Source organism: Montipora capricornis, chromosome 2 (genome assembly GCF_036669925.1).
Source record: "Montipora capricornis isolate CH-2021 chromosome 2, ASM3666992v2, whole genome shotgun sequence".
NCBI lineage: Eukaryota > Metazoa > Cnidaria > Anthozoa > Scleractinia > Acroporidae > Montipora > Montipora capricornis.
Genome location: NC_090884.1, coordinates 40773516 through 40793149, shown reverse-complemented (window position 1 = coordinate 40793149; position 19634 = coordinate 40773516). Strand labels below are relative to the sequence as shown.

Sequence of the window (19634 nt, the reverse complement as noted above, 5' to 3'; positions counted from 1 at the left end):
AAGTACATAAGCAAAACTCCACATATCACTTGCACAACAGCATCCCTAAGAGGAAGGAAAAAGTACATTGTTCAAACAAGTGTGTCTTGGTATAAGCTATGATTTTGATTACTGCTTGATGACAGACCCCCTATCAGCTGTTTACCAATGACTAGATTCAGATCACTTCAGTCAGCTGCTGGTCACCAGGTAATCATCAATTCAGCTGCCACTGCCCTTAGCCCATTGACTCCTGGGGGTTCCCCATTCACCAGTAAAATCATCTGGAGTTAGACAGTGTAAAATACTAAGTATGGCCGGTTTAGGCCGGTCCAGGCGTCAAAGGGTTAAGGATGAGGAGCAGAGTCAGCAGACTCGATGCAGTGGTGAGAGCACTGACCTTCCACTGATGCATCCAGAGTTCGATGTCTCAAATTGGCATGATAGTTTGGTTGAGTTCGTTGGTTCTCAACTCATGAGGTTTTCCTCTGGGTTCTTTTTGTCCTCTCAAAACCAACATTTTGTTTCTTTTAATCCCCCAACGACCAAAGGGGAAAGAAAGTGGTCTCACATCATGCGGCGACTGTCACATTTTTATCCCTAGCTTATTAGCCAATCATATTGCAACAAGATCAGTATATGAACACAGGCAGAAGAATCACAAAAGAAATGCAGTAACTGTTAAATATTTCTGCTTTAAAAGATTGGTTACTTTTGTAGAGCTTGTTCGTAAAATCGGAGTGAATCACAGTTTTGGTCACTAAACATCCTACAAAGTAGAAGAAAATTAATTACTATTATTATATCTCTCAGATAGTACGCGCGCTGTAATTGGCTAAATTAGCAGGCCATATTCTACAGTACGGCCCGCTGTACAGCCAGCTAAATTTAAAATTTCGACAAAACATCATCTAGCGAGTTTTTCATGTCATTTCTGTTGCATAAACTTGTACTGAAAACTGTTTGAATCTTGCAAGCAACTATTTCAAACTTAACAGCCAAGAAGATTTAGTTTTTGGGATTTTGGCACGGCATAATTTCTTTGTGGCAGTTGAACCTTCCGCTTCACTTTGACTAGTTTCCTTGCCCGTGCGCCGGTTAATCTCAGAGATATAATAAATATCTTACTAACCTCGTTTTCTTGGTCCGTACTGTAAGTTACAGATCCTCGTTTTTCCCTGTTGATTTATGGCCCGCGTGCTTCGCGCTTGGGCCATAAATCAACGGGAAAAAACTCGGGCCGTAACTTACAGTATGGACCTCAAACTCGGTTAGTAAGAGGTATTTATTTCTTCCAACTTGTACTCTGCTAGTCAATAATCAGTGTTCCTAAAAACATGAAAGTCTGTAATTTATCTTAGTAATGTTATTAAGCTTAACAGTACATTTGCAAAACGTTTCAACGATCTAACACTGACTGAAATACGTGGGTCAGCACAGCCACTGTCCAGCAATCTGTTCCAAAGGTGTCCCTCAGGCGATCTGTAGCCAGAACTTTGAAAAGATTGATAAGGCTAAAAAGAAAAATTCCCTGTAAGTTTGTTAACCTTATACTGTGTTGCAGCCTATAATAGCACATAAGCACCTAATCTTGCTAGTAATCTTCACACCTCAGACATTATGACAGTCCAAACGTACATGTACACCATATATTGCAGATGTCATGGACAGCAAGCCTCTTAGGATCACATTTTCTCAGGCAATCTTATTTCAATTAGGAAAAGACTCATAAATCATTACTTGGCATCATGATTATAAGATAGGGAACTATAACCATATGTTTTAATAGTTAGTTCCACATGTTGGCATCCCATACAAAAATAATTTTCTGTTTCTTTGGAAGCCATTCTATTCTTTGCAGACTCATGAACTTGGAATTTATTGACTTCATCAAATATCTGTTATTGCCAGAGACAAGTAAGTATTCTCGAAGGCTACAATGGTCTGAGATAGTCAGTAATGTTAAAGGCTGTATATTTTCTCAGCTGATCAAATTTCATGAAGAACGAAAATATTCCCAACTACTGCAAAGAAAACAGTATTTTATGAGCCCTCTCTGCTCCATATGATAAGCTGGGCTGCAAATAATGAAAATTATGTATGCAAGTGGTGCAAATTTTTGTGTCCTGTGTTGTCAAGGATTCCTATTCATGCTTTATTTGACATTGAAACGAGTATCTTCCTATATTGAAGCTACAATGGGAAGGAAAACTTTGCTATGTCAAGTGTTTGCTTTCTGCAAAACATGATGTTGATTCAGGTGCCTTCATTTTTTTAAAATACCCAGTGCAAGAACTTTCCTCTGAGAGGGGGGATGGGTGCTTACCAGCAGCAGGTGCAGCTTGTGCTGCAAAAATGATACAGTGATAATAATAATACCAGGTTGTTTATGAAGTCAATGTTCTTTCAATTTCAGTTATTTACTCAAATTGTGATCAAATTGCTGCAATAGACTGCTCTTAATATCTTCTTGCAGGACCCATGCAAAAATGAAGGAAGTCCCTGCCATTTTATTTTTTTCATCACTGCAATCACAATTTGTTGGGACATGCTGCTTTTATTTCATGAAATTTAACCACATTTTGGCAAATGACCAAAATATAAAAAAGTCACCCACAAACTACTCTTTAAAATGTTGAAACTAGTCTTCACACTATTAACTGAAAGCACAATTTTGTTCCACTCACTTGATTTTCTAGAAGAAAACTAAGACCAAAGTCTACAAGCTGGAATCTACCACTGTTTGCATTCCACATGATATTTGACATCTTGACATCACCGTGAACCACTTTGTGAGTGGTTAGAAAATTCAAACCACTCAAAATGTGCCTTGAACATTTGGTGATAATGAACAGGGGAAGGCCTTTGCCAGAGTTTTTGACCAAAATGTGGTGAAGATTACAAGTAAGCTTTTCATAAGCTAAGAGCATCTGACCTTTGTAAGAGAAGTAATCCAGCAACTGTACTGAAAAGGAATGAAAAAGCAAATTGTGCCTAGTTTTGGTGAAACAAATAATTTTGTGGTGATGGTGAGTCACAAATGATAGGAAAGAATGAGAAAAAATTGTAGCGCAACATTTTTTGCAAAACCCCCTCCTAAGAAAAATCCTGGATCTGCCCCTGATTGGGTTACTTGGAGGGCATACTAAACAAAGGGTAAAGTAAAGTCTGTTTACGAGCCAAGTGGCCCATCAGAGCCGGAGCTTATCCCAGTTTCTGTGGCATGAAGCGACTAGGAGAATTTTTTACTCCCCCCTGGATGGGATGCCAGTCCATCGCAGGGTTACCCCTAGCATTTCACCGGTACCCATTTATAGACCTGGGTGGAGAGAGGCACCGTGGGAGTAAAGTGTCTTCCCCAAGAACACAACACAATGTCCCCGGCCAGGACCCAAACCCGGACCACTCGATCCAGAGTCGAGCACACTAACCATGAGGCCACCGCGCCTCCCAAAAAAAACAAAGGATGACCTCGACAATAAATTTCTTTGGTATTTCAAAGTTCACAGACGTGAGCCCTTGAGTTCAAGAGTTCTGGAACATGACTGTTACATTCGTTTGACCACTAGTCCATATTGTCCAATGCTGGATACAACAGTCGTGCATGATGTTGAATCTGTTTTACCCGGCCTTGAGGTGTAAAATCATGTAAAATAGGAATGACTTAGTTTAGGCAATCTTACCTACGTAACCCTTTTCGTTAAAATCTCTTTGGCTTTTCAAATACTCCAAAATTTCTATTTCATTAGCACCAGCTACGTCAAAATGAAGTCCTTGCTTGAAAATCTTGACAGCCGCTTTGATATCCCGAGATTTCTTTTGGCTGTGATTGGACGTTATGGACCCACAAGCCTCGACCACCACGCTACATGTTCCTCGTCCAAGATAACTGCCAAGTTTCCACGTATGTTTCCTTGACTGTAAATTTAACCCCTCAAATTCGTTGCAAACTGAGGCCGTCATCGCTGCAAAGATTTAACCACCAAGAAAAACTTGATCTTTAGTTTTCTTTCACCACTTACGACAATATGAAACATTGATGCTCGAAGGAATCCCGGAAAAAAAATGGGAAAATTATGACAGCACTGTAATTGCTACCACTGATCGATCTTGTTTTTTCCGCCATTTTGCATCAAATGTCTTTCTTTTTGTAACACAGAGGGGAGGGTAGTTCGGTCGTGAGTGTATTAGAAAATTTTCAGGGCAAGTGACAGGCACCATAATTTTTCACCATTTCTCATGCGACAAATATTTTTTTTTAAATTCTTTCTTCCAATTTTCAGTCGTTCCTGCTCTCTTCCTTTGAATTTTCGTGACTTTTGCAATTTCTGGGAGTCTATACCCTGATACGAAAGTGATTGCGCCCACGAAAAAAACATCACTACCAGCGTTTCACAGCTAGGAACATGCGCACAGAACGTAAACACCATGTGAGTTGTTTCTTGAGTTCTCTTGGATACTCACGACATGTCTCGATTGTAGCGTCTTCAGTGAATACAAGAGAGAAATGGAAGCTATTTTAGACGAGAAGGAGACAGAAGATCCAGATTATGAGTCAATAAGCAGTGAACAAAAGCGCGAACAATGGAGCCTAAGCTCTCGACAACAAGACGTGAAAGACCAAACTATACAGAAAATAGATAACATTATTCGCCAACAATTCGGTTTTGAGATACATCTTAAGGAGAGGGAAGTTAATGTAATTCATGAACGAATCAGTCAAGCGAAGGCAATGTTGGACCGACTAAGAGCTTGCGTGTTGGCGAAATACTACGGTACATCCGAGCTAAAAGGAAATCGAACTGATAGACCGGAAAGGGAAAACTTTGGTGCCAGGAAGTCAGCTCGAAATCTTATCTCAGCAGCTCGGTTTCCAAAGACTTTTTCTGAATCAGCAACGAGAGGTAGTGGTTTTTCGTACAAGTCAAGCACCTCAGATGCAAGCGAGCTAAAGACACCCTCAGCAACGGAGTCTCCTAAAAACGGTAACCTTGTTATTTGTGAATCCAAAGTCACGAAATCTCATGAAGCTGGGTCACGAATTCCGGTAGGACAAACTTGTGTCAATAACTCGCTTTCTAATGGAAAGCAAGGGCGATTAAAAATAACTTCTTGTGATGATTTGAATATGACTAGAGGATTGAAAGAGAAACTACAAGTTTCGATTCCATCGCATACCCTTGTGCAAAATAATGAATCGAGGCTAACTGGCTGTAAAATAACCCAAAATGATTTGAAGATCGATGCGAGCGAAAAGAGCGGACCAAATCCGATAGGAAACTTTTGGAATGCAGAATCCACGTCATTAACTTGCTTGGGTTCGAGATTTTACCTAAAGAAGCGAATTATTATTGGCAACACGTCAAAGTTCATCTCCATCGACAATAGAGAAGAAAACGACAAATCAACGCACAAATGGATGGTGTACGTGCGCGGTCCGCCAGAGGAACCACACATTGATCGATTCATAAAGAAAGTCTGGTTTTTCCTTCATCCGAGCTACCGTCCAAATGACATCGTGGAAGTGAACAAGCCACCGTTTCATTTAACAAGAAGAGGATGGGGTGAATTTCCAGTGCGAGTCCAGTTGCACTTTGTTGATCCCAGGAACAAGAGAGTGGATGTCATTCATGAGCTGAAGCTGGATAGAACATATACAGGGCTACAGACATTGGGAGCAGAGACTGTCGTAGACTTGGAATTAGATCGCAGAACATTTAGCGACAATTGCATTCCATTTGATTCATCGAACTCAGGCATAGAAGAAACCTTATCTACAAATCTAGTCAATGTCACAGCTAATGCTACTGAGGAAAATCATCATTGTCATTCAGAAAGGAGACCCGGTAGTACTGTGCGCAACAAGGAACTTGCTAAGAAGCTTGTCACAGAGAATAATAGCCCTTCTAGTTTTGGAATTTCGGTGCAGTATCCTCAGTTGAAGAAAATGAAGCTAGAATCTCCGAAATCAGTCGATGTTTCCTCGGCTATTTCATCAGTCACGTCCACACCTGTCAACAGTTTGCCAGCTTCGCGGTGTAGCAGCCCTGAGACCACCACAAGCAGCCGCTGCGAACTTGAAGCCACGGTCAAGTTTACGGACGAAATACGTGAATGCCTGCGACTGGCAGGGAAACATCACCCGCTGATTCACTCTCAGAGGAATTTAGTTACGTATCCCTATTGTGCATCCTCAGTTGAACAGTTTGCGAGCTGGGGTATTGGTAAGAGGAGAGCCTGCGAATGGCAAAGGGCAGCTGCTGTCAGACGATACCTATCCCGATGTATACCCTCGTGTACGCTCAGCACGAAAGATGTGCTTTTGTGGTTCCGTCGATATGGTTACAGCCCGTCAGATATATCGGCTGTTAACGAGAATGCCTCATTCTGCAAACTATGTGGAGGCTACTTACTCGAAGTCAGTTTAGATGAAAGTGGAGTCCACGAGTGTGAAAAGCAGTCATTCACCAGCGTTACGTCTTCTACTGCCTTCTTGTCAGAAATTAAAGAACAAGAAAAACGGCTCCCTGATGTTCCAAAAGCAGACGACGACTGTGAAGACTTCGATGTAGACGTAGTGGGTTTATCACCTGAAAGAGAGTCTAGCAAACAGCAAGAAAGCAAGTCAGTGGTGTATATATTGTCCGTGACACCGGAGCAGATGTGGGTTCGGGAGGCGTGCAGTGATATAGGTATCAAGCTAAAATCCATAAGTATGGACGGAGTAAATCTTCACGTCATCGAGACCATGCTTTTAGCGGCGGTCCAAAGATTTGCTGAGGATATTCTACGCCAATCCTGGGCATGCGTCACCGACCAGAACACCTCATACGGCATCAGACTTGTCACACCCAGTCACGTGCACAAAGCTGTTTGTTCTCTTCCTTTATGTGACTTTTTGAGTAATGTGTATCTCGGTGAGAATTTGACACCTGATGACAAGTAGCTAGACCTGTTGTGTGAGACGCACTCGGTTGAGACTTGATGAAACTGACCTTGTGTACTGAGATGACCTACTGGGCAAGTCGCTATTGCACTTTGTCTCAAAGGTATTGAGTAAACTATAAAGCCATCTTCGTTAAGCAATGTGTCAGTTTGTCGTAAGGGTACTTCCTCAATTTTGCAGATACCATGCACGCAGTTGAAGCGAGACAAAAAAAACCCTTTACAACCCCAAATTTCATGTGATTGGTATAGGCCACAGCTCTATTGTGTCCAGTATATGGGCCTATTGTTTGTTGTTTGTAGTGTTTTGTACCCGTTGTTTTCCTACGTATTCAGTTCACAAGATTGCTTGTAATAGCTGTGCTGGCCCCGAACTTGATTTTTCACTCAAAATACTTTTCCTGGAGTCGCTTTAGAGTTTCTTGCCTCCTTTTATGGTCACTACCTTGCAGTTTGTGCGCGCAAACCATTGGTTAGTGAGACACCTGTGTGTTGTGTGTGGATCATGTTAATCTGGTATGGTATTGTTTGGTATGTGTTGTGTGTGGATCGTGTTAGTCTCACGATCGAAGCGGTTATTTTCTGGTTTATCCGCGTTCCAAATCTCGAAGAGAGGTATTTTTAGGTTCTCAGTTTGGATACAGAGCACGAGTAACCAGAATTTGAATACAACCAACCTACAGCGGCTTTGCACCAACCACACGATTTGCCAACGCTAGCATCCGGTAGCGTATGAATAGGGACTATCTATATTTCTACTTTTAAGGGTCTTAAAGTGCTTATGCAAATCTCGTGAAATTGCGCCCACACAAGGGTAGAGAAAGAAGCCTACCACCTGCTGATTACATCACCGTTGCTCTTCCAACTGAGACCAGACGGGAGCACGCCGGCTTAGTTGACTGACTATCAAACTATTGTAGTACTAACTGAATTGACATAATGAGTTGCTGGCCGATGGGATTTGTGGAAGGTTCGTTTGGAAACCTGTACATTTCTCCGATGTTGTCGGTCAGGCCGTTTTCCATTGTAAATCATTTTCATTTCCTGTTGAGAAGCTTAAAAATTATTTCCCCTCTGTACCAATTCAACTGCTCTTCCGTACGAAGTGGCGATGGCATTTTGATTCCATGGTAACGTTGGAAGTACTCAAAAAACGATCACAATTTGACACGCGCGGGGCCGGTTGGAAAAAAATCAAGTTTCCAAACAGCCGTCACAAATAGTCCTTTACATTTCGAAATTCAACAAGCAACAAAAATCGTTTCCTTACCGTCCGAAAGAGTCCAAAGATGGGGCGAGAAAGAGAGACAACTTTAAATGAGAAAACAAACAAGTCTAACCCAAGCATTTGAATATTTTTATCCAAATATATTTGAGCCAGGTTGATATGCTTAAAAAACAATGTTCCCTCGTTTTGGTACGTGAGAAAGATATGGTAGCGCTTTTCATGAATCGTTGATTACACCTGACCATGCGGAAAACTGAACAAACACTGAAGCAAACATAACCGAATCGGCGAAGAGTATAAGGATCATCGAGTCACCTACAGAGATAAGAGTGGCGTGAAGTAGCGTTTTAATTTATAAGTTGTTTTTGTTGTCCCGGAAGATAAAATAGCCGAAAAGGCGAGGGTAGGCTTTTACTAGTCCATAATTCTGACCTCCGTACTCGTTGTTTTGAAATATTCCATTTCAATGCAAGTGAGTAATGGCGGTGATATCTTGACCACAAAATCCGGCTTATTATTAAAGCTTTAGCTTATCTCAGAATACTCCACTACATTACTCGAGAACTTTTTTTTCCCACAAAAAGCACTTCGATCATATCTAAATGCAAAAGTTAGCGTAAATAACGTTCACTATAGAGTTGACGTTTTGAAGCAGAGGTAATCACAGTTTTTTTTCCCCGACAAATTGACTGGGAAGTGGTAATTTGGAAAGCGACATGCCGGATGAAATCTCGTTTTTGTTTCATTTTGTCAAAGAGAAACGTTTGTCCAACTTGGGAGCAGCTGATGTGTTATGCCATTTTTCTTGAGAAAATCTTCATAGAGCAACCAGGACGGGTGATTTTAGATGGCACATTTACTTAATCCTGGCCATCGCGATATGACTGTTATAACTAATATGATTTGAAAAAAGTCCTTCTTTCGGTCTTGCCCTTGCATGGCTCGCATGACTTGGTAAAAGATATGTTCAAGAAACGCCGAACTTCTCTTTTTTCACGTTTATTTTGTTGATTTGCATTTCAAATATAAAGTTAAAGAAAATGATTTAACGGAAAAAAGAGGAGGGAAGCCGAGGTTAGAGATTCAAACTGAGTTTTCATCTGATTGTGAAAATAAACTGCATCTTTCGAATGAACAAAGCAAGGGAGTAGTATTTTGTAACATGCATATGAGCAACAGACTAAGCAGGCCTTGTTGAGATTCATGCACAGAAAGGTTTCTCAATCGGCTGTGTCAAAAACTGTGAGAGAATTGATTTGTTCTTTATTTTCCGGATATCAAGTTCTTGAGGCGAAAGCCTTTTTTCAGTTTTGTGAGTGCTTGTTAATGGTCTCTTTTTGACATGAAAGATCATCTGCCGACGTTCAGTTTGACATGGAAATCATCCGTGTCCCCCTGAGAAAAATAATTCATGTCGTGAGTAATGGTTCTAGGGAGTTCTTTGAAAGTACCACACATCAACTTCACGCTCATGGATTTCTGTTTATTTCAGTCCTATAAAAAAAGCTCTTCCGTAAACTAGAGTGGATCGATGTATTTTAAACTTGTTGGAGTGTCCATCACACAGACGGCTTGAATGTAAGCATGGCGTTACCTTTTACTTTTCGTAGGGCTTTCCGCCATTCTTTTTAAACAAAATATTTACATAGTATATACAACTGAAACGCTTGCAGGTATTTTAAGATTTTCTTTGATGTGTTTACTCTATAGAAGCTCACTAACCGCGCAGAAAAAGTACATGCATTTCGTATAGCGATCCCCGACAGTAGACTAACCGATTTAAAATGTTCTTGTGTGTATCAACTCTTAGTATCAAATATAATCTGCACTATGTCTGTTGAAGTAGTTCTTGGCTGATTGTTTTTATTCTACTACTTGTATTTAGCAGTGTTTTAGGAAACTCCTAATTCTGTCAGCTCAGCTACATATAGAATATCTAACTCTCCGTGAAGTTTAAAATTAAGCCGGCGGCGTTATAGACGAATATGCGTACACACCTCACAACGAATTTTTTTTTTTTTTTTCAAATTAAAATGTCGCCTTTTATAGTTATTGCGACACACTTTCTAATTTAGGAGATTCTGAGGGTGAGAGTTCGTCAAGGTTTGATTCATCATGAAGACTTTTTGAGTTTTGAGCGGCTACTTTCGCTGCTTCGTGTAATGGCCGATGTCTTGCCGATTTCTGATGAGCTCGTAGTCCAGCGAGCTGTGAGTAGGCGAAGTGACAAACATTACATTTATATGGTTTCTCTCCCGTGTGGAGCCTGGTGTGATTGCGAAGAGTTGAAGACTGTGAAAAGGACTTCTTGCAATACTTGCATTGGAACGGTTTCTCAAGAGTGTGAATACGCATGTGCGAGCGCAAGTTACTGCGCGAGTTAAATCCCCGTCTGCAAAGGGTACATTTAAGTCTCCCTGGTACAACGGTGTTTTTGACTCGCTCCGGGTTGAATTTGTAAATTGGGTCGTCTGAAAAAGAGACAAAAAAACTTTTTTAAGTCACAATTTTCACAACAACAAACATGCAAAGATTTATTTCTCTAGAACTAATATTCAAAAGATATCTTCTACAATTTGTGGCTCAGTTGGACGCGATTTCCTGTTTTAGAATTACAATGGTAGACAGGAAATGTGGAAAGTGGTCGAGGTAGTTGAGTTCCAAGATAAACATTTCACGCTGTGTTGTAAATTATACAACATGATTTGAAAACAGCTTGAAATCAAAACTGATATGAGAAAATCCTATTCACAACGCAAATTAAAACAAGGACTTTTTCAAAAAATAGCTGTTTTTGAACTTGTCTTGAGAGACTCTGAATAGGAGATTTCCAGCTTTTATCGAGTCCTAGTTTTTACTCAAAGTGTGTCTAACATTTTTAATTATTTTTCTTTTTAATTTTATACGCCAAAATTCAATCTTATCATACTTGTAACAGTCGTTAAATCGTCTTTCTTGCCATGGGACGGGAGGTCAAATCTTAACAGGTTTAATTTTGTCCTTCTGGGATTATTTTTAACACCGATCTCTCTTTCGTTGAATGCCTGGTAACCTGTAACTGTTATAAAATATTTTAAAGCATGCGGGTGAAACTTTCAGCGTTGTAAAGTGGAGTCAGAGCTAGAAATGTGCGATATTTTCATTTTCGCGTTGTTCAACAAGTTCTGCTTAGGCATTGGTAAGAGCGAAGGAAAACGTAACTGCCGATAAGCCAGGTAGTTCTTGCCACAATGAGTATTATCTGGTATCCCGGCTTATTGATGGTGGAATAGAGATTTCACCATCGGTGTTATAGGTGTTATCTTCAATATGTTCCATCAGTTATAGCTACATCTCTTTGGACCGAGACTGAATTGGTTTTCGGTTGGCGCTTGGTCATTGTCACACTTTCTCTCTTGAATTTTTGTGTAACAACAAGAAATGCGGTGAGACTGAAATTATAGTATGGAAAATGAGAAAGATGAAAAATCATTGGCATTAAATTGGAGAAGTTTTGTATACCTTAACGGGAAGTAAGGACTCCTGATGACATAATATCTTACCCCTTTGACTTAAATGTTTATGGAATAATTGGAGAACGTACAAATATAGTTCTTCCGGGCCGTTCCTGAGTAAAGGACATCCGAGCTGTCGCAATCTTTACTAAGACTGTCTTTCAATGAACGCTCTCGCCTCCCAGAATAAGTTAGTTCGTTCAGCTTTCTGATGATTTATTTGCTGTCGCCCCAAGCGAAACGTTTCGTGGTCGATAACACGGGGCGTGCCGTTTCTTGGCTTGAAGCCCAAAGGGGTACTTTGGCAAGTAAAACGAACGTGCATTTATCTTATGACCTTGGGCGGAAGTATGTGATTTTCGATTAACTAAAAACTTTGCCAAGGCGGGCAAAAATAAAATATTGATTCATGATATGTGATACGTGCATTCAAGGCAATCGCGTTTTGAGAGGAGGAAAAATGACAAGCAAAAAAACAAATGAAAAAAACCTGTCTTTTCGAACCAGGTGATCAGCGCAATAAAAAACCAATTTGGAAGTCCTAATTAACTGTGGTTGAGCCTCACCGCATTTACTTCGAAATTCAAGCAATGCTCATGTAATTAGAAGCATTGCACACTGCCAAAAATAATAATAATAATAATCAAATGGCTTACTTTTAAGCATGAGCCGCTAAATCGTGAATTCAATGAAAAAAGAAAAAGTTGCCAAAGTATTGTTTCTTTAACTATTGTTGGTCGTGGCGAAAGACGTGGAAAGAAGTACATTAAAACTAAATTAAACAGACACGCAAGCCAAGACATTAGAAAGAGACTTGGTTTACTAAGTCTTGACGCAGTTTGTGTGATTTGTTACAGTAAATATGGACAATGAGAATGGATTTGGGGTTGTTTTTCTCCAGAAAATGAAGATCTTAAAAAGATTCGACGATTTTTTTTTAAATCATAGAAATACTGGCTTGACAATGCTCACTCTATTACCTTCATTTTTCTAGTAGTAAGCTATTCAAGCAGGATAGAATTTCAACAAAACTAGTGTGATGTTATCGGAATACAAAGGAACCGATTTACAGATATAACAAAAATCACCTGTCTTCCTTTCATTAGTGCTAGAACAAGAAAAGAAAAAAAGAAAGCGAAGGCTCTAGTGAAGCTTAATTAACAATGGGTCTCAATAGTTTCCATCGAATTTTTTGTTTTATCCTCAAGTTTTGAATTTTTTTTTTTAACAAATTTGAACGTTTTTACGATTTTAAAGATCGGGAGATTAGGGAGACCCGAAGGCATAAACTAAAGCGTACTTGGAGTCGGTCAGGCAGCGTAAATGCAGTTTTTAATACCATATAGACTCCCCCTTTCTGTTTGCTAAAGCTCTTTTTATTAAACCACTTCGTTTAAATAAACTTCCCTTTAATTGAACACTTTTAAACATGCCGAATAAGAACCGTTTACAAATCATTATAGTTAATCCATTATTAATTTTATACCCTGGCGTCCTAATTGATTTTCCTTGAAAGCCTGCTAAATTAATCGAAATACAGCTGCCTTAAGCTTGTACTGTTTTTTGGCCAAGAACAGAGGTAACACGATCCATTTTCGATTTCTTTAAAATAAACTGTCTAAGCAAATTTACTTTGGCTATCAAAAAAAATCATAATTCGAAAGCAAACGAAGGTATATTGCTTTTATACTCAAGGTACTTTCCTTTCTTCGTAGTTTTTTGGTTGAAAAAATAATAATAAAATAAAAACATGTAAATGTAAATTTCTTCGATCGCTGTTTACACGATAAAAGTTGCGATTCGTGGCTTCCGGATGCGCTATGTACTAAGATACGGTTTCTTGTTAGTAAGCAAGTTGGTTTGAGGGAGCAAACAATCGATGAGGAAAAAATAAAGTTGTAATTTGTGCATTACTTTCATTAGGCGTACATCAGAGGACATCAGAGAGATGATGTTAGCTCGAGGGTTAACTACCTAATAATTACTGTAGTTATCTCAGCAAATAATCCGTTTCAGTGTGGTTGAAATCTAGTAAAAGCAATTGAAACCACCAACATAAGCAAGTAACGCAGGTATGCAAGAACGTACATGCACGACGCTTCGAACAGGCAAAGAAAAGTTCAGAAATACCACCCCGATGTTCGAAGTCTTGGACGACTGTTAGAATTATTCCGTTTCTCATTTTTACGAATTACTTATAAATTAAACACGCTTAAAACGCACTGCACCCACCGGGTTACTTATAGCATAGTGTACCAAACTGTTAGGTGGCTCCTCCTTAATTTTGAATTTTAAAAAAAATGGAATCATCTGTTTTCCTTAAAGGTTTCCTGCCTAACCTACTAGCAAGGTCGTGCACCTTCCTGAAACGGTCTCTTTCAATATTTATTAGTTTCATTAACTCCCCGTACGCGCTGTTGGAAATGCAAATTTCGAAAAACTTGCTCCTTTTCTAATTAAAAAGAAATCAGTTAAATTCGTGAACAGTTTGTTTTAGCCACTGAGTCTGCTTAGTAAATTGAACCGCGCTTCGCACGCGATAAACTGAATTTAGGTTTGGCCGGGAATTTTCAGTTTTGGCTGTTTCAAAATGATTCGCCTATTTCGCCTGAAATGACCACGTAGCACACACTGGGAGAAGATATTAATAAAAATACGTGCTAATGGATATAGTAAACCTGCATGGAAAATTAAAGAAAACGCGTGAAAATGAATTCGGTTTCCGGTGGGGGAAAATTAAAACAAATTCGATGCCGCAGAAAAGCTTTTTACTGCACTCATAAACATAAATACCGAAGTATTTTTTATTAACTTTAGCAAATATTCAAAGAATACCAGATATCTACAATGAGTTTATGCGGGAATGCACATTTCAATACCCATGTAAGCAATTTTTTTTTAGCAAATTCGTTGAACTCTTATTCTCTGTAACTTTTTGTGAGAGAATCACTTGAAACAAATAAAACACTGGTTTATTTTGAGCAGTTCCTGTAAAATTAGTTAAGTCGACTGGTAAATTTAACAAGTCGAGTTCTAGTAAGGATGTGAATAACATTTTTTATTTCTCGTAAGGAGCATATGTGAAAATACTACGGCATAATTGGTGTGAATTTCAGAAAATTTAATTCGCGCGTCGTTATTATTTCGGATGGAAAAGCTAAAAAGGCATTATAATATCGTAAAACAGTTTTATCTTAAAGTTTCTAAGGCATATGGTGTTAAGAAAAGCTTTTAATAATAAACGAGTAAAGAAAGCATTCTATATAGTAGTTTTCATTTTCGACAAGAAAGTAGAAGACCATTGCAACGATCGTTGAGAATTTATGGAATAAAGGTTACTGTCTCTTTTTTTCTAAAAAAAAAATCATTTTTCTTTTCAATATTTTATCCAAGGTCCATTCTTAGCATACGTATTCTCTGCGCTTGCTTTTCTTCAATGGTGAAGAATTAATACTGATGGAAACACTGTTGCATGTGTCTCAGAGTGATCTAAGTTCTATGCATTGTTGCTGTCGAAGATATCTTTAAGTTGGTTAAAGCTCACTGAGCATGGTGTTGCATGTAAATGGCAAATCACAGTTCACGTCTGCCGAGCAGGTCTGTGCTTTTGCACGAAAAGGTAAGTCAGTGTAGGAACCCAACTGGAAGCAATTACAATGTAATATACTTTGATGCCTGTTTATAAGGGCATAGATTGATTTTTCCTTTTTTTCTTCAACCTGGCGGACAAATGGTAAAACTAAATATAACCATGTTTGGGCTTCCCCACGCATACCAACCTGAAATGTGCCCTTCGTCTTCTTCGTGTCCTCTTCGCTTTCTTCTTACAAAGTCATTAACAGGCGCTATTCCAGGTATACCGAGAAACTGAATGTATGTTCCGCCGTACCAAACAAGCAATTCTTGATCCGGTGGGATGTCTTTTACCGCGCGGTAGTAAATGTTGCCACCGTACTGAAATACATCAAGGTTCTGTTCTTGTTCATTCCTAGCGCAGTTTACAAAACCCATCCAATTACGAGGGTTTTCGTCTTTGGCATCTAAAAAGTGGCTCACCGAGCCATCTTCGTTGAGAACCTAATAAAATAATTCAAAGCAAATGATTCCATTACAAGAGAAGCATCACTGAAATGTTCTGTTTTAATCGCCATCCTGATGTTCCGATTGCAGTATGATTAATGCATTCAGAATTATTTTGTAACGAATTGTAACCGGATTGTTCGACCACGAATTGCAAGGAATGGTAATTTCTTTATTATTCACAGTTTGTGATAATCTGGGGAATTCCTAGATTTGTATGAAGAATAAAAGGTGCTGTGTTGTGGAAGTCAAGGAGGTCCTCAAATGCCTTGTGTACTGTTCAAACACAAGGAGAATAGTGGATAGATTGTCAAATAAAACTCGGATTCTCTGAGTTTTTATAGCTCGCCCTAGTTTATTTCGAGCGTCAACGACGCTCATGAAATGTTCTTGGGTAGATCGGGGAGTTTTATATATTTTCTTTCTTTTGGTACGCAATTCTCGTATATTTTGTTTGGTTTAGTTGTCCTAATAATCTGGAGCTTCAGGCCGACTCTGTCTTTTAATATCCTCTTAAGATTGCAAAAGTATAGCAGGAAAAAAAATCCCTTTTAAACGACTAGATTTTGTAGTTGACAGCAAAGGAACAAGAAATTAATGTTTTAGCATTATCTTCCGACAGTTAAGACATTTTAATCTGGAGTCATCAGCCAAGCACAGCAAGCTTTGCATATCAATCGTGAATTACCATTTATTTTTTCTAAAAAAGTATTTGTTGTTTTGAATTTCGCCAATAACTGTTGATGCCCCGGGTTTTCGAAAAAACAACTGTAATAAAAATTTAGGTAGGTCTTAACTGATTTTAAAATCGACAACCTACAGGGCTCGGATATGGATGAACATCACATGGTGCTTGGCGATAACGTTCAGCCAGCGTGCCTTCTAACGCAATCTTAAACTTGATAACATGCACTAGGGCTACCGCGTTATTTGTCGTGTCCAATATACCTACCTCCCACATGAGGCTGTTATCAACGTCAGAGTTGAGGTCTTCTATTTTAACTATACGACCAGTATAAGGACCCATCTGTGTTCCTTCTTTGATCCAGCATGTACTAAACACGCCAAGTTGAACACCAGGAATTGAAGAGGGAGCTATGGTCACTTGTTCCGGAAGAGAGACAAATGCCATGAAGAACGACTCGTTCTCTAGACAGAGCTGTTTGGTTTTGGTGCTGTCGTTGCTCAGAACAGGGACCAAAGCTGTTGATTCGACGCGCTTCATCCCATTTATAAAGCTTACTTCTTGCTCTGATTAAAGAAAGAAACATATAGTAGTAAAGTTCACTTTTCGGTGCTAAATACTGATTGGGTAAGAAAGTTGAATTCAGCCATGTAAAAAATGATTTTTATAGTCAAGATAACTGACACCTGAACCAAGTCTAGACATTGCTTTTTTAAACCGGATTAGTAAAAGCATAGAGACAGCAGCGTGATCCTTTTGAATCAATGGATGCAATGAACACAGGCGGGAACTGACAAATTCAGAATTTTTTACAGATTTAAAGAGAGCTAAAGTCAGAATCAGCAGACAAGTAGTAGGAAGGTTAAGATTAGCGACGATTTCTCTAGTGTACGAGTGAATGAAAATCGAAGCGCTAGTCAGTTTGTGATGTAGTAATATATCGCAGCTAACAGAAGTCGTTTGCAATCAATTATTCATAACGTTTTATTTATGACTGGGGTAAAGATTGTAAAAAAGCGAAAGCGGTCTGGCGAGTCGCAGATCAAGGGATATTGCCGAGACGACGAATTCGAAGAGAGACGAGCTTCCTCAGATCGATTTCTGGTTGTGAATTGAGATTCAGTGAGGTTATTTACGATGGAGCCACCTGCTTTAGGGATTTTCTTATAATCTTTATGATCTTGAATTAAAGTAAACCCGTGGAACGTGCTAAATACACCATGATAAGCAGAAGAAAGGATGGTTTACTTGACGCATTAATCTCTAACGAATTGTTATGCTATGGGATTCTTATCAGCGACAAACAATCACCTTTGATGGAGCTCACAGTGTGAAACACAAACCAAAGAAGTAAATTTGGAGATGATTGCGGAAGTTAAGATATGGCTAGGAAGGATATGATTCGCAAATTTTCATTACTGAACACTTCTTTTATAATAGGTTTTTATTTAGGTATTGGTAAATTTCGTAAACAATGCAAAAGTAAAGAAGGTCAAACAATACGGCACACGTATTTGAACCTTCTAAGCACGGAAGCTTGTTTTCCAAAAACAAGCGTCTTCGACGCTGAGTAGCTTTCAGTACCTGTTTTTTTATTATTTTACAATTGCAAGTGGATGCGATAAGGCGATAGGAGGCCAGGGTGTTTGACTGCGAGTCACGTGGTCGCAAGGTCTTTCCCAGTTGTTTTTTGCCGTTTTGTCTTCTTTGATTGAGTTTGCTTTGAGTTTGACTGTTTTCGGCTCATTGTTACTCCATCATGTTACTCTTCTTTGATATGCTAATCTTTGTTTAATTCCAACTAGTAGACATTAATTACACGATAAAAAATGTCCAAACATGCTAATTTCTCTCCAAAAGCAAATTCGAAATTAGACCAGTTTAAACGTATTTCATTCTCTGTACTGTGTTCCTTTATATTCTCTGTCACCTAAGCACTCGAGAATTTCAATGAGGGTACACAGTTTTCGATAAGGTTGGAATCGAATAATCCACAGTCAGAACCATGGGCATCTATATCTGACCCATCACAATCGCAAAAACATCAAGTGATAAGGCATGAACTTATACTCAAAGAGCTTAAAAGTCCACGAAATACTGTAGGTTTACAAACCCCGGTGGAATTAAGTGTTTTTGGTTAAATTTCCGAGTTTGCATACATATTCATTCGGCCAGCAATCCACCTGCCTTCAGAAAATTGGGTATTTAAACCTTGTTATCGTTCTCAAATTACAATTGAAATGAGGAAGCGCTTTCGCTTCTATATTTGAAATGTTGTTTGCTGGTAGTTCACATTCTAATGACCGTTTCACCAGACAGCCGGAAACTGTGTGATGTGTTCTTAAAACATTGAGCAAAAGCTAAGCCGCTTAGAACGGGCGTGCAATGTGTTATAGCGCGCTAGGCCTCTAAAATTCCCCAACCACCCAGAAAGAAAACTCGTTACATGACTGCCCAAGAAGTAAATCAGAGCATTCGCTTTTTAATATTCATTTTGGCACAGCCCGGAGCGATGAATTTTTTTTCCTTTGACTACTAAAAACATGAATACGAGCGTAATCTCACGCGATTTTGCAATTTATGCCACGGTAGTATATTGACCCGTTGTCTCGTTACTTATGAACAACCACACGAGAAATAGTTTGCGAAAGTTTTGGAACTCTGAAGGCTAGAAAGTGCGTGTTACATAAAAGAAACTAAAATTCTCCTCATTAAAATAAACCAGAGCCTATAAACTTTCCTAAGTCGTTAATGTTTAATGACATTCCTTAGTTAAATTCCAAAAGAATACGTAAGGTGAAGCAGTTTTAGACAAGTCTTTGACATCATTTTTCCATACAACGGTGCGGAAACTGGCTGAGGAAATGAAAAATCCCTTATAACTAAACACATCATTTATAGAGAAGTAATTACATAATTTGTCATTGCTTTAATACGCCAGCTAGGGAAGAAGCACACACAGGGTTTAAAAAATTACGTTGTAGTTTTCCAATTCATTGACATTTAATAATACTATTGTACCGTAATAATGGGGAAAAAAGAGAATTTACCTTCATCCAAATTGTAGTCAACTCTTTCTAGCACACCGGATTTAAAAGTCATTTCTTTCTGGCCTCCAAAAACGTTGCACCATTTCCGTATAAAACACTCCTCAAGACCTCCTGACTGATGTTCAGAGGACCGCTTGGTTTTCCAAGAGTGGCGGCGCTACCCAAACAGACAT

The 19634-nt window shown here is 39.0% G+C and overlaps 2 protein-coding genes and 1 pseudogene across 5 annotated transcripts in view; 1 reads left to right on the top strand and 2 right to left on the bottom strand.

The window, feature by feature from the left end:
- Positions 1 to 4118, bottom strand: part of LOC138021527 (serine/threonine-protein kinase Kist-like) — a 15962-nt gene extending 11844 nt beyond the window's left edge. The window contains exons 1-4 of one of the 2 annotated variants that reach the window (XM_068868426.1): positions 3663 to 4118; positions 2667 to 2944; positions 1398 to 1493; positions 1 to 45 (exon numbers count right to left, since the gene is read on the bottom strand). The exon at positions 1 to 45 is cut by the window's left edge and continues 78 nt beyond it. In XM_068868426.1, coding sequence (XP_068724527.1) covers positions 1 to 45; positions 1398 to 1493; positions 2667 to 2944; positions 3663 to 3942 — 699 coding nt within the window. In that variant the 5' untranslated portion in view covers positions 3943 to 4118. The remainder of the gene's footprint in view (positions 46 to 1397; positions 1494 to 2666; positions 2945 to 3662) is intronic. The other variant, XM_068868431.1, reaches the window with a different exon arrangement.
- Positions 4119 to 4393: 275 nt separating this feature from the next.
- Positions 4394 to 17003, top strand: LOC138021511 (uncharacterized). 3 transcript variants are annotated; one of them, XR_011126379.1, is made up of 2 exons: positions 4394 to 7028; positions 16776 to 16799. XR_011126379.1 is itself a non-coding variant. In XM_068868412.1 (1 exon), the coding sequence occupies exon 1, from the start codon at positions 4487 to 4489 to the stop codon at positions 6923 to 6925; it is 2439 nt and encodes an 812-aa protein (XP_068724513.1). In that variant the 5' UTR covers positions 4394 to 4486; the 3' UTR covers positions 6926 to 12349. The 3 variants fall into 3 exon arrangements, 1 of the variants encoding a protein (XP_068724513.1); XR_011126381.1 differs by lacking the exon at positions 4394 to 7028 and adding an exon at positions 14263 to 15265 and having other exon boundaries at positions 16776 to 17003; XM_068868412.1 differs by lacking the exon at positions 16776 to 16799 and having other exon boundaries at positions 4394 to 12349.
- On the bottom strand, positions 9615 to 19634 carry LOC138021583 (PR domain zinc finger protein 12-like; annotated as a pseudogene).